Consider the following 14,577-nt stretch of genomic DNA (forward strand, 5'->3'; position numbering starts at 1 on the left):
ATTAAGGGGTAGGCTCGGTCCCCAAGGATAACTATAGGCATTTCAACATCCCCAACGGTTATTTTCTGGTCTGGGAAGAAAGTCCCTTCCTGCAGCTTTTGAAACAGACCAGAGTTCCTGAAGATGCCAGCGTCATGTACCTTTCCTGACCATCCTACGTTGATGTTGGTGAAACCTCCCTTGTGATCCACCATTGCTTGCAGCACTATTGAAAAGTACCCCTTGCGGTTTATGGGCTCGCTGACTTGGTGCTTCGGTGCCAAGACAGGGATATGGGTTCCGTCTATGGCCCCACCACAGTTAGGGAATCCCATTGCAGCAAAGCCATCCACTATGACCTGCACATTTCCCAGGTACACTACCCTTGATATCAGCAGATCTTTGATTGCGTTGGCTACTTGCATCACAGCAGCCCCCACAGTAGATTTGCCCACTCCAAATTGATTCCCGACTGACCGGTAGCTGTCTGGCGTTGCAAGCTTCCACAGGGCTATTGCCACTCGCTTCTCAACTGTGAGGGCTGCTCTCATCTTGGTATTCTTGCGCCTCGGGGCAGGGGAAAGCAAGTCACAAAGTTCCATCAGAGTGCACTTACGCATGCGAAAGTTTTGCAGCCACTGGGAATCGTCCCAGGCCTGCAACTCTGTGCGGTCCCAACGGTCTGTGCTTGTTTCCCGGTCCCAGAATCGGCGTTGCACCGCATGAGCCTGCCCCATTCGCACCATGATGCCCACTTTGCCAAGTCACGTGCTTTGAGAGAAGCCTGTGTCCATGTCCTCATCACTCTCATAACCGCGCTGACGTCGCCTACTCGCCCGGTTTTGCTTTGCCAGGTTCTGGTGCTGCATATACTGCTGGATAATGCATGTGGTGTTTAATATGCTCCTAATTGTCAAAGTGATCTGAGCAGGCTCCATGCTTGCCGTGGTATGGCATCTGCACAGAAAAAAGGCGCAGAACGATTGTCTGCTGTTGCCCTGACGGAGGGAGGAGCGACTGACGACATGGCTTACAGGGTTGGCTTACAGGGAATTAAAATCAACAAAGGGGGTGGCTTTGCCAGAAACTGAATGGCCGCCTCAAGGACAGAACTCAAAACTGGGTTTAGCAGTTGATTTCACAGAGGGAGGGAGGGAGGAGAAAATGAATACAAAACAAATCTGGTCTATTTCTTGTTTTGAGCCACTTCATCTATCTTTATACATCTTGCTGGCAGCAGACTGTGCAATACGACCGCTAGCCATCGTCACCTCCTGGGTGCTCGGCAGAAGACGGTGCAGCACGACTGCTGGCCATCATCTTCTGCTGGCTGCAGATTAAAAGACAGTGCAGTGCCGGTAGGACTCAATCGCCATGAAACGAAACAAGGGAAATGACCTGGGTGAGTCACTCCCACGTTTGCCCAGGCGCCCGGTTAAAAGAGCACCCGGGACTACGTCGACGACGGCTACCAGTCATACCGCACTGTCTGCTGCCAAAAGGCAATAAACTGCTGCTGTGTAGCAATGCAGTACCATGTCCGCCAGCACCCAGGAGACATACGGTGACGGTTAGCTGAGCGGGCTCCATGCTTGCCGTAGTATGGCGTCTGCACAGGTAACTCAAGAAAAAAGGCACAAAACGATTGTCTGCCCTTGCTTTTACGGAGGGAGGGAGGGAACGGGGGCCTGACAATACGTACCCAGAACCACCCGCGACAATGTTTTAGCTCCGTCACGCACTGGGATTTCTACCCAGAATTCAAATGGGCGGCGGAGACTGTGGAACAGTGGGATAGCTACCCACAGTGCAAAGCTCTGGAAGTCAACCGTTGCCTCGGTATTGTGGACACACTCCGCTGACTACATATGCACTTAGAGCAATTGTGTGGGGACACGCACACTCGACTGTATAAAAAATGCTTTCTACAAAACCGACTTCTATAAATTCGACCTAATTTCATAGTGCAGACATACCCTTAGACACTTATTTTGCACGCTCTCTCTGCTCCTACTGCTCTTAGAATCACAGAAATGAAGAGATGGAAAAAATGCTACTCTCGGCTGGTTGGGGTACCAGGGTAGGACTATTCCCTATACTAGAGCTTTGTGCTGTTTAGTTTTAAGTTTCTGCTGCAAAGGCTTAGCTTTGCTCGTGGTTGAGTTTTGTCCTTTTTGGGTGGGCTCCTACATTGGGTCAAGCTTCCGTACACTCAGTGCCCTCACTCCCCGTATAAAGCACACCTGCTGCCTGTGGAAGTCACTTCCAGCATAATGACATGTCCCAGTCTCCCACTTTTATTTCTGTATTGCCCACCTCTTTGTGCCCCGAGGTAGCAAGGGTTCCCACGTGAGCCTTTGTTACTTCTGGGCATAGTTCCTCCGCTGTACTTCACTAAGTCCACTCAGCAGTCAAATAACAATGTAAAGTATTCTTATAGCAAACCCCTCATTTACCGGAAAATGAATGGGACCCTGCAACCACTGTGGCGCTCAGGCCTGAGTCCTGCCGGGGGATACTGGCAGGGCAAAAGCCAGAGCTTCAGAGAGAAGTGACGCGCCGGGGGCTAAAGGGGGGCGGGAAGGAAGGGGCACAGGGAGGGCGCCATGGGCTGAGGGAAGCAGCGGGGTGCAGCTATCACTAGCGATGCCCCCAGGAGAAGGGACTAGGGGGTACCGCTGTGTGGGCTACAGCTCCCCGAGGAGCCGCGGGTACGGGAGCGGCCTAGCTGACGCTGTAGAGCCTCGAGCGCGGCTGTGCGCGAGAAGCCAGGAAGCACAAACCCCTAAAACCGCTCCGCCGGACGGGCGCCCCCGGGGGACAATATGGCGGCTCTCCCCGCCCCCCTCCCAAGTCGGGCGGCTCACGTGAGCGCTCACGTGCCCGGCGGGGGAGGAGGGTTGTTTCCGGAAGTGCTCGGCGCGGGCAGAGCCGGGTTTCGGGCGCTGCGGAGCGGGGCTCCGGCCGGGCTGGTGCGGGCTGCGGGGATGGAGATCATCAGGAGTAGTGAGCGACGGCGGGGCGCGCGCCGGTTTGCCGGGGCCTGGCTTCGCTCTCTCCTTCTGGGCCGCTCCCCGAGAGCGTCCTCGGTGCCGTGACTCGCCCGTTAACGCAGGACAAGTTTATGCTAGCAGCCCTTACACAGATCTACATTTATTTAATGGAAAAAGAAAAGGAGTACTTGTGGCACCTTAGAGACTAACAAATTTATTTGAGCATAAGCTTTCGTGAGCTACAGCTCACTTCATCGGATGCATTCACTGAATGCATGTGATGAAGTGAACTGTAGCTCAGGGAAGCTTATGCTCAAATAAATTTGTTAATCTCTAAGGTGCCACAAGTACTCCTTTTCTTTTTGCGAATACAGACTTACACGGCTGCTACTCTGAAACCTGTCATTTATTTATTGGTGTCTGCCTCTGTAGGAGGCGAGGGACTCTACATAGGAATGTGCAAGGCAAGAAAGGGTAGAGGAAATTTGATCATAGTATACCACGTGTGCAATATTTTTAGGTTAAACTTTTTAAATGTTGCTTCGCATGGTGATTTGGTGTCTATTACCCAACAGAATTTTGATTAAATACATAGTTTGCTAAAATAAAAAAAACCTTTTGATCTTGTCTTGGCAGATGCTTACTGGTTTTTGTTGTGGTGTTGATTATTTTATATCTGAAGATAAATTAAGGGCAAGAAAATGTAAGGGACCTATGGTTCCATGTATTTTAGCTGGGTACATCCAGAGTATGCTTTTGATTGTAGTCTGTACTGGATGTATTATAATGGAGAGAAGGTAGAAGGTGATGCTATGTCTGCTAGAATTGGTACTCTAGCAAAATGATTAATTTTTTTGTGAATTTGAGCGAAAACATTGAGGATATAACTTTACGTGTCACACAGAAAATTTCATCCTTGTATTAATACTGCTTCTAATACTTCCTTAGGTTTTGTAAAGGAGAAAATAATTGCTTTTTTTACTGTTTTGCAGAATTAATAAAGCCTCACATGATTTAAAGACTTGGAGTGTGCTTTCTGATGATCTGATGCACAAAGGGAAAATGGAAGAAGATGTGAAGTTACAAAGAGAGAATGAGAAGTTGGAAGTTAAAGCAGATGCTGCTCCTGAGATCAGCCGTCTGATTTCAGTTAGTGAGTTCTCTTGCCACTGCTGTTATGATATTCTGGTGAATCCCACCACCTTGAACTGTGGTCATAGTTTCTGTAGACACTGCCTAGCCCTGTGGTGGGTATCCTCGAAGAAGAATGAGTGTCCAGAATGCAGAGAAAAGTGGGAAGGATTCCCCAAGGTCAACATCCTCCTCAGGTGATTGTAATGCATCTATTCGGTCTTTTTAAAAGCAAAGACACATACATACTTTGTTGCTTGTTTTTTGCTGCATGTTTTTAAAACCTCTTGGTAATCAGCGCCTTCTTGCAGACCTTAAGGCTTGCAGTCTCACAATATGTAATTGTTTTTAACTGTTCAAGTAATCACTTCTGTATTTTGGAGTGGATCTCTGAATTTTCTTTTCAGATTTTTTTAAATGCCTTAAGTTTTTTCCCCTCACTTTTAATAGATCTTAACAATATATCACAACTAGAAATAATTCTAGCTTTGAATAATCAGTGGTATTAATGTGAGTACTGCTTTAGTTCCTTGGAATAAATTCTGATCTCATTACAGCACAATACTAAAGTATTGATTCATTAAGCACTTGCTGGTGTTTTGAGTTACACACAAGCTCTCTTGCATTTTTTAAGAAAGTAATTTTCTGAGCTGTGTAAACGATATTCAATTAAATAATTTACCCTGTTGATTTTAGGCTTTTCTGTTGAACTTGGCCAGTGCTATTGAATAACAACATATTAGCTGTCTTTCAAAAGTAGTAAGGTATATCCTGACCATCTAAATTTAGAATAGTGGTTATTGTATAAACTTCAGTTTTTCTTGTCATATATTCCTTTATAGTGAACCTTAAATTTAATGTTTGTGTGCAAAAACCTTTTATTCAACTTTTAACTGATGATGATTGTCAAAACCTCCTTTCACGCAAAACTTAATATGTAACTAATAAGCTGTAAAATACGCTTTTCAGCTGAGTCCCAGTTCTCAGAGCTATAGACTTGGATAGACTCAGTGATATATTGTAAAGTGACGTGTGTTTCTCCAGGGATGCTATAGAAAAGCTATTTCCTGATGCCATTGAACAGCGAAAAGAAGACATTCAGCAAAACAGTGATGTAGCTCACAGCCTTGCAGTCTTCCAAAAACATGGAAATGATCAGATTTCTGCACCTCCAAATGTGAGAAGAATTAATCCTCGAGGAGGAGGTTTTTTCTCTGGAGTTCTGACAGCTTTAACTTGTGTGGCAGTAAGTTTCATCCCCATCCATTTTCCAGATAAACATGGAAAACAGTCTTGATTGTTTTAAATCATTGACAAACACCATCAGCATTTAATTTAAGCTGTCCAGAAAAGTAATGACAAATATTTGGGGGGGATGGGGGGTTGGTGTTGACTATATAGTTCAGTGCCAACTGTGGATGGACAATAAATGAGCGTGGAAGTTGTTGAGATCTTACTTAAATTTGTATTTGTTGTGGTATTTGAGTGTACCCCATCAAACCTGCAAGACTTTCAAACATTTGATCCAAACTTTGTCAGTGATGTTCATACTGCATTCCAAAAGGATCTGTTGGCTGTTTTATAGGTGGTTCTGCTTGGGTATCATTGGAGCAGCAGAGAATATGAAGATGATCTTCTTGTCCACAAACCTGTTACTAAATGGACTCCTGAAGAGGTGATTCTTTGGCTAGAACAGCTGGGTCCTTGGGCTTCCTTGTACAGAGAGCGATTTTTATTAGAGAGAGTGAATGGAAGGTGAGGAAAATACAATCTCAAACTGACAAGAGAAGCCCTAATAGAACCACTTCATTGGATAGACTTCATTTTTCATACTATATATGTAATGAAATGTCAAGATCTTGTTTCCCAGGTGATCAAACATTCTGGTACCAAAGGACATTTCAACCCTCAATTTAATTGGCCTAATTCTAATAATGGTTGTTAATACTAAGTATGTGATTTTCTTTCTCTTTGTTTTACAGTTTTGATAGCTTAGTCAAGAAAGATTATAAGTAAAATGTTACTAGGTCTCTAACAGGGATTTGGGCAGTTATCGAGTGGCCCAGCTTCTGGAGATAGAGGCTTAGGGACATCTGGATCATGGGGTTGCATCTCTTACCATTTTGGCTAATAGTCATTGATGGACCTATCCTCCATGAATTTATCTAATTCACTTTTGTACCCAGTTATAGTTTGTCTTCACAACATCCCCTGGCAACGGGTTCCATGGTTAACTGTGCATCATGTAAAAAACTTCCTATTGTTGGTTTTAAACTTGCTGTCTATTAATTTATCGGGTGACTCCTTATTCTTATTATGTGAAGGGGTAAATAACACTATTTATTCATGTTCTCCATACCATTCGTGATTTTATAGACCTCTATCATATCCCTTCTTTTCCAAGCTGAACAGTTCCAATCTTTTTAATTTCTCCTCACATGGAAGCTGTTCTATCCCTTAATAATTTTTGTTGCCCTTTTCTGTATCTCTTTTTTGAGACCGGGTGACCAGAACTGCACGCAGTATTCAAGGTGTGGGCTTACCATGGATTTACATAGGGGCATTATATTTTCTGTCTTATTCTATCCCTTTCCTAATAGCTTCTAACATTGTTTAGCTTTTTTGACTGCTACTGCACATTGACTTGCTCCTCACCAATCTACCTTCTAGTTCTCCACCATTTGGAGGTCTTTTCTCTTCTCTAGACTCTTCTCCCCTCCCCCACTCTTCCTCCTAACTTGATGCTCCAGTAGATGCTAACTCATCCATCCTAAATTGATGCACAACCAGTTAAATTACAGAACAGATCTCTTTTCATGAAACCCTGATTTAAAACATAAGCCACTATACTTATATAGGATCTTATCTTATAGTGTGGTGGTAGTTATAGTTACTGTGTGAGCACAGCTCTAGGAATAAAAGGAAAGCTATGTTGGCTTGCCTGGCTTAAAATTTGTGTGCCAAATGTGGAGACAAAATGAGTAAGGGAAGATTTTAATTCAAGTTTGTCAATGATAAGATCATAGAATGTATTTTATAGGATTTGTGGGCTTTTAGTGTGTTAAAAGTGTATGGTAATGGACATAATTTCTAAAGGTGATATCTTGGTGATTCAGTATCTTGTTACTATGTTAGAATTAAAATGGTGTGTGTGTTACAAAAGAGGTGAGCTGTCAGTATTTACCCTTCTGAAATATTTTATTTTGTAGGCTTCTGCTAACAATAACAGATGAAGATTTCACAAAAACTCCTTATCATATAGAGAACAGTAGCCATAGAAAAGCCATTATAATGGAATTGGAACGTGTGAAAACATTGGGAGTTAAACCACCACAGAACCTTTGGGAATACAAGGTAAATTTGATAAAGTAGTGAATAGTGTCACTTGGAATAGATATTTTCAAAGACTATTTAGGCAACTTCGAAGAAACATCCAATTCTTTAGAATGGGATCAATAAGTGTCTGAGTACAATGCAAGGGATAATGTGAATGAAAACTCTCAAAGGTGAATGAAAAACAGGATTCATGTGACTGGTATGGCAATGGATGCATCTGTAACAGTACTGTTGCATATTGCACAACAAAAGCCCAGAAAATCATAAAGTTCAGAAGAGAGCAAGGCAAGGAAGTAGTCTGTGTGCAAACTGTTAAGTTTAAAAACTAATGATTTTTAAAAAAACTTGATTTCTATAACATTTGTAAATGCTAAATGATTTTCATTGATGATTGTGTAAAGCAAAATAAACATACTTCAGAAAAGTCTAAAACTGACTTCTCATAATAGTATGTCTCACAGTTAACCTTCTGATTCATTTCAGGCAGTAAATCCAGGAAAGTCACTGTTCCTGCTATATGCACTAAAGAGCTCGCCAAGACTCAGTATGTTGTATCTATACTTGTTTGATTACACAGAAATTTTTCTACCGTTCATCTACACAATATGTCCTGTGCAAGAAGATGAATATGAAGATATTATCACAAAACTATTAGTAGGTGTTCAAAACATTTATCATTATGCCAATTGCTTTAAATTGAAGCATTTGCGTTTAAAATTTGTTTTTCAAATATGCATAGCACATTGCTTACCATTCTTATCTTATAATAAAAGCTTTTTTTAAAACAAAAACAAAAAACTTCCCTGCAAAGTAAGCTTCATCCTCAAACTTATTGTATAGGGTGTTGATAGTATAACAGCTATTAAAGTTGCCCAGCACTTCCTGTTTAGAACTCCCTGTTTTTAATCTGTTTCTGTTTGGCAGTTATAGATGTTCAGGTTTAAAAAAAAAAAAAATTTGTTTCCATGTGTAGATTGTGTGTTAATCAATGGTAAATTAAATGAGACATACCAAGGAATTCCTTGCCCAGAAATGGAAAGGCATTGCATCTGTTCGTATGGACTTCTACATTTAAGAGCAAACCTTGTGAAAGCACATACAGTGAAAATGTCTAGTTAAATTATGTATATTACTAATTATATTTTAAAAGTGCAAGACTTCAGAAATCTAATCTCTTCATTTGGCTTTTCTTTTTGCATTTGACATCTTAGCTTAAAACAATTGTTAGTTTCATATTCAGGCTTTACTGCTTAAATGTTTGGGTGTCAGTTTTTCAAAGGAATGTCTGTATTTAAAACTTTCCACTAGAGCTTAAAGAAAAACATTCTACTGGTCTTGGAATATGTGTAAACTTGTTGTTAAAAAATGTAAATCTTAGTCTGAATTGGAGTAATCATTGTAATGTATGAGGGCGCTACAGTAACAAATGAATGTATTTAAAGATCAGTTTTGTGTTAACTACTCTCTTTTTTTAACACATATGGCTTGCACTTTAAAAGAAATCTCATTTGAAGGTTCCTGTGTGTTTTTCTAAATAGCTGATTACTTTAAAAACATGAGATGTTTACCTAGCGTACTGGATAAAATCTGTTTTATAACTCTAAGAATTTAAGGAATGGTTTTATCCAAAACCATTTTATTTATAATGAAGCCTGTAGTGGCAACAACCACTCCTTTAATGTTGTCTTCTGTCTGTAAGCACAATTCCATTTTATTTCTGTGTCCCTTCACCCCTCTTTTAAATCCTCAAATGTCTTCTACTTCAAATTTGGCCTGTGAGCACCCTATTCTGATCAAATTTTGAAACTGTTCAGACAAGCTATTAAGATAAATGCCTATTCACACTTAAAATACTTCTACTTCCCCACTGTCTGATAACAGTCTGCTGCTGCCAGCTAACGTAGTTTAATTCTATAGCAACATTGAAGGTTCAGGACTTGGTTACTGATCTATTCCTTCCCAAGCCCCTGTTCAACCCTCTGATTTCAAGCCAGGCTGTTCCTCCTCTGTGCTGCCTGGGCCCCACCAGGGTGAGTACTGAGGGCAGAGGAAAGACTGTGGGTATGTCTTTTTTTTTTTTTTTTTTTTTCCTGGAGATGGAAAGTGTAAATACCAGCTTGAGGAGACGTACCCAAGCTAGTGCACTAAAAATAGAAGTGTAGCCTCAGTTGCATATGTGGCAAAAGGACTAGCTGCCCATTTTTCATGTTTAGGATCTCAGAGGGAATTGTACTTGGGGAAGCCAGCCCCTCATGTTGCTGTGCCTACATTTCTATTTTCTGGGGATCAGCTCAACCAGAAATTAAATGTTCTTGTGTAGCCATACACTAAGTCTGTGCTCAGTTATGAGCAGAAGCTGCAGGCAAGTCATTCCTAGCCCTGCAGCCCTGGGCTGGAGCATGCTCCAATTCAAAAGGAGTGTTTGGAGAACTTGGTCCCCAAACCACGGCAAGCCTTTTCTGAGTGTGCAAATAGCAGTTGTTCAGAGGCTTGTAATTTAGACAAATTAAGATTTTCTTAGGGATGATAAACAGCACTTCTGTGATGCCAGGGTGACCATGATGTCAAATTACAGGTTCCTGTTCCAAAATATGAAGATGTTATAACTTCTTTCAGTGAAAGGCTCTAAGTTGTGTGGTGTTAATTTTTTCACCAATTTTTTTTTAAAAGGGTTTTCCTAACCTTGTCCTTGAAAATGGCTGAACCATTCAGTCTTAAGCAAAACTTTAACCATTAGGATTGATAAATTAGACTAATGGAAGGTTGTCCACACTTTAACCATAGGTGTCACTATCCCCACCTATAATAGTGATAACCTAAATATGTGGTCCTGAATGCTGAGCTCCTGCAACTCCCATTGACTTGGGCAGCAGTTGTGGGTGCTCATCTTTGAAAATCACTTATTTTATTAGCCTAAATATTAATGTAGATGCCTATCTGTAGGCTCCAATATTTGAGAATGTTGACGTGTAATCCCATTTGGATGAGAGAGATGGATTTCACAGGGAAGCAGTGACCTAAACTCTGCTGAGGCACATGTCACTGTGCAATTCTTAACTGTCTTTAGTTTCTACGAAACTTTTATTACTGAGAATACAATATCAGTTCTTAATTCTAAATCAATACATCCAATAAAATAGGCATGAAGAGAAGAAAGGAGGCGCGAGTCATTACAGGGGCAAAGTTGAGGCTTTCATTAGGATTCAATATTGGTATGGAAAATGAGAATAAACCCTCATGGTTTCAGGACATGAACCAATTTCTGGCACTAGTTAGGAAAAAGGTTTCCTTAAGGGCAAGTTTATTTTTGTAACTGCCTGTCAAAGGCTTTCTTACTCCTTCCTTTGAAACATCTGTTGCTGGCCACTACTAGAAACTAGACTATGGAATAGGTGGATCATTTGCAGACATGCCAAACCCATGAAAAAAATGCAGAAATTGGGCTTTTTTTTTTTTTTTGGTTTAATTTGCTTGTTGGCTAGTTTTTTGGCTTGTTGCTTCTTTGGTGCCCGGCAAGGGGGGAGAGAGTCAGGAGTGCACAGCAGGCCCACCACAGTCCCAGATTGCATGCCGGAGGATCTAATCACATAGATTGTTGGGGTTCTTGGGGATTGGCTTGTTTTGGCCTTGTTTTGAAATGGGATTAGCTTGATTTTTGGTTTATTGTGAAAGGGTGCTTATTTACTGTGTGAGTTGGCAACTGTGATCATTTGTCTAATCTGTTATGGCAGTTCCTGTGCACTTCTGTATATTTTTAAAAGATTGACATTCCTGGACATAAAATGTCAGTGTCTTTCTATAATCTTCTGTTTTTAAACTCTTAAATTGCTAACACACATACTCAATCATTAATTCCAGTATAATGAAGACTTCCTTTAATTTCCTAATCACTTCAGTGATTAGTACTCATTGAAAGGAATCTCACTCATATCTGCATCTGGTGCTTGTTGGTAGAGTATACTTGCTTATTTGCACCCTCACTTAACTTGTGTGATGGAAATTTTAATTTTAGTTTAACTAGCTAGCAAAATTTTAGTGAAGCAAAGGTACTTCCTTCAATGAAGGAAAAGCCATAAAGCAATGAAAGGTAAACTCAACTAGTTAATTTGACCATTGATTTTACTTTTTTCCCCTTAGGACCTTAATGATCCTACTTGGAAACAGTGGAGAGAATTCATTGTTAAGTATTCATTTTTGCCATATCAGTTAATAGCTGAATTTGCTTGGGATTGGTTGGAGATACACTACTGGACATCACGATTTATCATTGTTAATGCCATGTTGCTCTCTGTTCTGGAGTTATTCTCCTTTTGGAGGCTCTGGTCAAGAAGGGAACTGAAGTAAGTCATGCTCAGATTGTTTCAGTTTCTTATGGTTTCTGTTGAAGATTGTGGGGGGGGGGTGCCAGGGATAAATGGTGACAGTTGGTTATTTTTATAATTTGACAATTAAAATGACCATGCTGAAACAGCATTATCAAGGTGAATCAGTATTAGATGAATCTGCCCACAGAATCGATGTATACCACAGTTGGTGAATAATGTAATTGCTGTTTTTCTTAGGACATTTGAGTGACTTTTAATCAGTACATCGGTTGACTCTGAATACTAGTACTATACATACTACTGCTTTCCATAAATTTGCTAATGTTAATTCTCCAGGAAAAAGCTTCAAGTTTCTTTTATGGCAATCTTAATTTATGGAGTATATGCTAAAGATCCAATGCAAATTAAGGCAGTCTAATTGGCTTGGAAGTTCAGTATAGTACAGTAGTTCTTGGAAGATGTTTACTTACAAAGAACTGCTATTTTTTTTCCTCAAATTTAGATTACTGGTATTTATTAAGGCTTCACTTAAGATGTTCAGCACCTTTTACAGAGCTAGAGAGTGGGAAGAATTACTGTTTACCATGCACTATTCTAGTTTGTCCTCCAAAACGAAGGGCATCAGTATTGCTTTATTAGAATAGAAATGAGCAATGGTTAGTGTCTACTTTCGTGCTGTGCTTGGAGGGGATGGGCAAAAAGAGGGTTAATGTTTTGACAGTATGTTTTTTGTTATCTTTGTACTACTGGAGGGCAGAGTAGGCTTTGTGGAGAACAATCTACATAATTTTTTTTCTCCATTTAAGCAATTACCTTAACCTGCTATAAACTACTGAATTCTTGTGGCTTTGTAGCAGTATTTTATCTGTGAGTAGGCCAGGACAGGAGCTATACCTGCAAGGCATCTTTTGGAATCATAGGATGCAATTGGTGAGAATGCAGTAGACTAGGTGGCATCTCACAGATTGAATGAATGTTGTAATGATCACTCATAGGTATTTTTCTTCATTGTTTTAATAGCAATGTCTAGATACCTTCTCTATAGAAAGATGATTCTCTTGCTCTTTTTTTTTCAGGACTATTCCTCAGAGAATGTGGAGCCATTTCTGGAAAGTATCAACCCAGGGTCTTTTTGTTGCTATCTTTTGGCCCCTTATTCCTCAGTTTGTCTGCAACTGTCTGTTTTACTGGGCCTTGTACTTTAACCCAATTATAAATATTGATCTTGTGGTAAAAGAAGTACGACGTCTGGAAACACAAGTGCTGTGATTTGACATTGAATCTTTTCCTTAGGAATTGAATACCTAAGCTGTCCAAATGTCTGAAATCAGACATCTGAAAGAAAAACAAATTGTTTTCTTTGCTTGCTTCCTTTGTGGTGATTGAAAAAATGCTTATTTTGTTAATTTAAAAAAAATTGCCTTGAGGTAAGTCCATTTTGAAGCAGTAGGTATCATAACCCTAACGGTAGGCTTTGTTTTATGTACCATTGCCATAGGTGAGGAGGATATTGTATCCTTGAATGGGCCTTTTAAAGTTGCTGTAGTCATGCCATTTGATTTTTGGCTGACTATAAAAATCAGACTATAATACTACTCTTGTGAAATCTGGCTAATGCCAAGTTGTTAGGGCCTTTACACTCAATATCTTCTAAACAGTAAAAACTGACTGGTGTGCTATTTGTAACTTAACATTTCCTGACAGTTGTATGTTATTCAAAACTTGCAAGAGGGGTGCTTTTGGACAATTGCTTTAATTGGTTTAATATTGAAAATACTTGTTGCTTTTTGACTCATCTTTACATGCTAGGATGCTACAGACAAACCCATACATTTATAAACATTTGCTAATAGTGCTGATTTTAAAATTCCCTCTATTCCAACTGTATAACACTTAGTTTTCTTTGTATCCCACGCCTTTTATAATTGGCAAACATGATTGGCATGACTTAAGCTGTTTTATTCAGGCCAGTTAATTTTTATCAGTCAGAGCTGATTTAGTGCTTCCTCTCTCAAATCAATTTTTATTTGCTAATTTCTTAAATGAATTCAGATACCTCTCACAGTATTAATCTGGTAAAGCGGCCATGATACTGTAATAGCTTATTGTGGTCTTATGTATGTAGCAAGACCTGTATCTGTAAATACCGAATGAGAAGTGATTTATTTTGTATAAAAATCCAACCAGGTTGCCATTTTGTTTTTGTGGTGTTTGAGAGAAACAAAAGTTAATTTTTGTTCTTAAAATACTTTGTACTAATGAATCTCATCTTGTTGAGTTTGCATTTGTATCATACTATTAATGAATTCCAGATTTGCATATGAACACTTTTAAAAGTTGGACAAAATTAAAGATTTTTTTTCTAAATCTTTGTCTTCCTTTAAACTAAAGAATCAAATTTACCTTTACATTTTTTTTCTTGTCAAAGCTTTTGACATTTACTTTGTACTGTACTGTAATTAACCAATAACTTTTAGCAAATCTGCTGGCTTAAATTTAGACAGATCACAACGGACACAAGATTTTTGTTTTTCAGAAAACGTGGATGTTCACAATTAGTTATGAAAAAAATTCATTATACAGTACTCATTAATTTCAAGCTTTTCTGAAGAGAAGCCCCAAACTTTAAAGTTTGCTTACCTAACAGTGCAACCCAACTTTACATTCCTGTAAAGCAAAACTGTTCTCTTCTGAGTATTGTAGTATATAGATCCTGTGCCCTGCATGTTGAGTCAGGACTCTTTGTGTAAAAGGGAGGACAGAATACAGGAATCCATATCGTGTAGCTGTGGTCTTTGGAGAATTCCTCTGGT

General features: G+C 39.9%; 1 protein-coding gene across 3 annotated transcripts; it reads left to right on the top strand.

Annotated features, from left to right (window-relative positions):
- The first annotated feature begins 2,578 nt into the window (after positions 1-2,578).
- Positions 2,579-14,131, top strand: BFAR (bifunctional apoptosis regulator). 3 transcript variants are annotated; one of them, XM_038420517.2, is made up of 8 exons: positions 2,579-2,690; positions 3,965-4,300; positions 5,148-5,349; positions 5,689-5,858; positions 7,313-7,457; positions 7,923-8,093; positions 11,577-11,779; positions 12,841-14,131. In XM_038420517.2, the coding sequence occupies exons 1-8, from the start codon at positions 2,626-2,628 to the stop codon at positions 13,031-13,033; spliced, it is 1,485 nt and encodes a 494-aa protein (XP_038276445.1). In that variant the 5' UTR covers positions 2,579-2,625; the 3' UTR covers positions 13,034-14,131. The 3 variants fall into 3 exon arrangements, with proteins under 3 accessions (XP_038276445.1, XP_043349291.1, XP_038276446.1); XM_038420518.2 differs by lacking the exon at positions 2,579-2,690 and adding an exon at positions 2,844-2,985; XM_043493356.1 differs by lacking the exon at positions 7,923-8,093 and having other exon boundaries at positions 2,611-2,690.
- The last annotated feature ends 446 nt before the right edge of the window (positions 14,132-14,577 follow it).

Source organism: Dermochelys coriacea, chromosome 10 (assembly GCF_009764565.3).
Source record: "Dermochelys coriacea isolate rDerCor1 chromosome 10, rDerCor1.pri.v4, whole genome shotgun sequence".
NCBI classification, from domain to species: Eukaryota; Metazoa; Chordata; order Testudines; family Dermochelyidae; genus Dermochelys; species Dermochelys coriacea.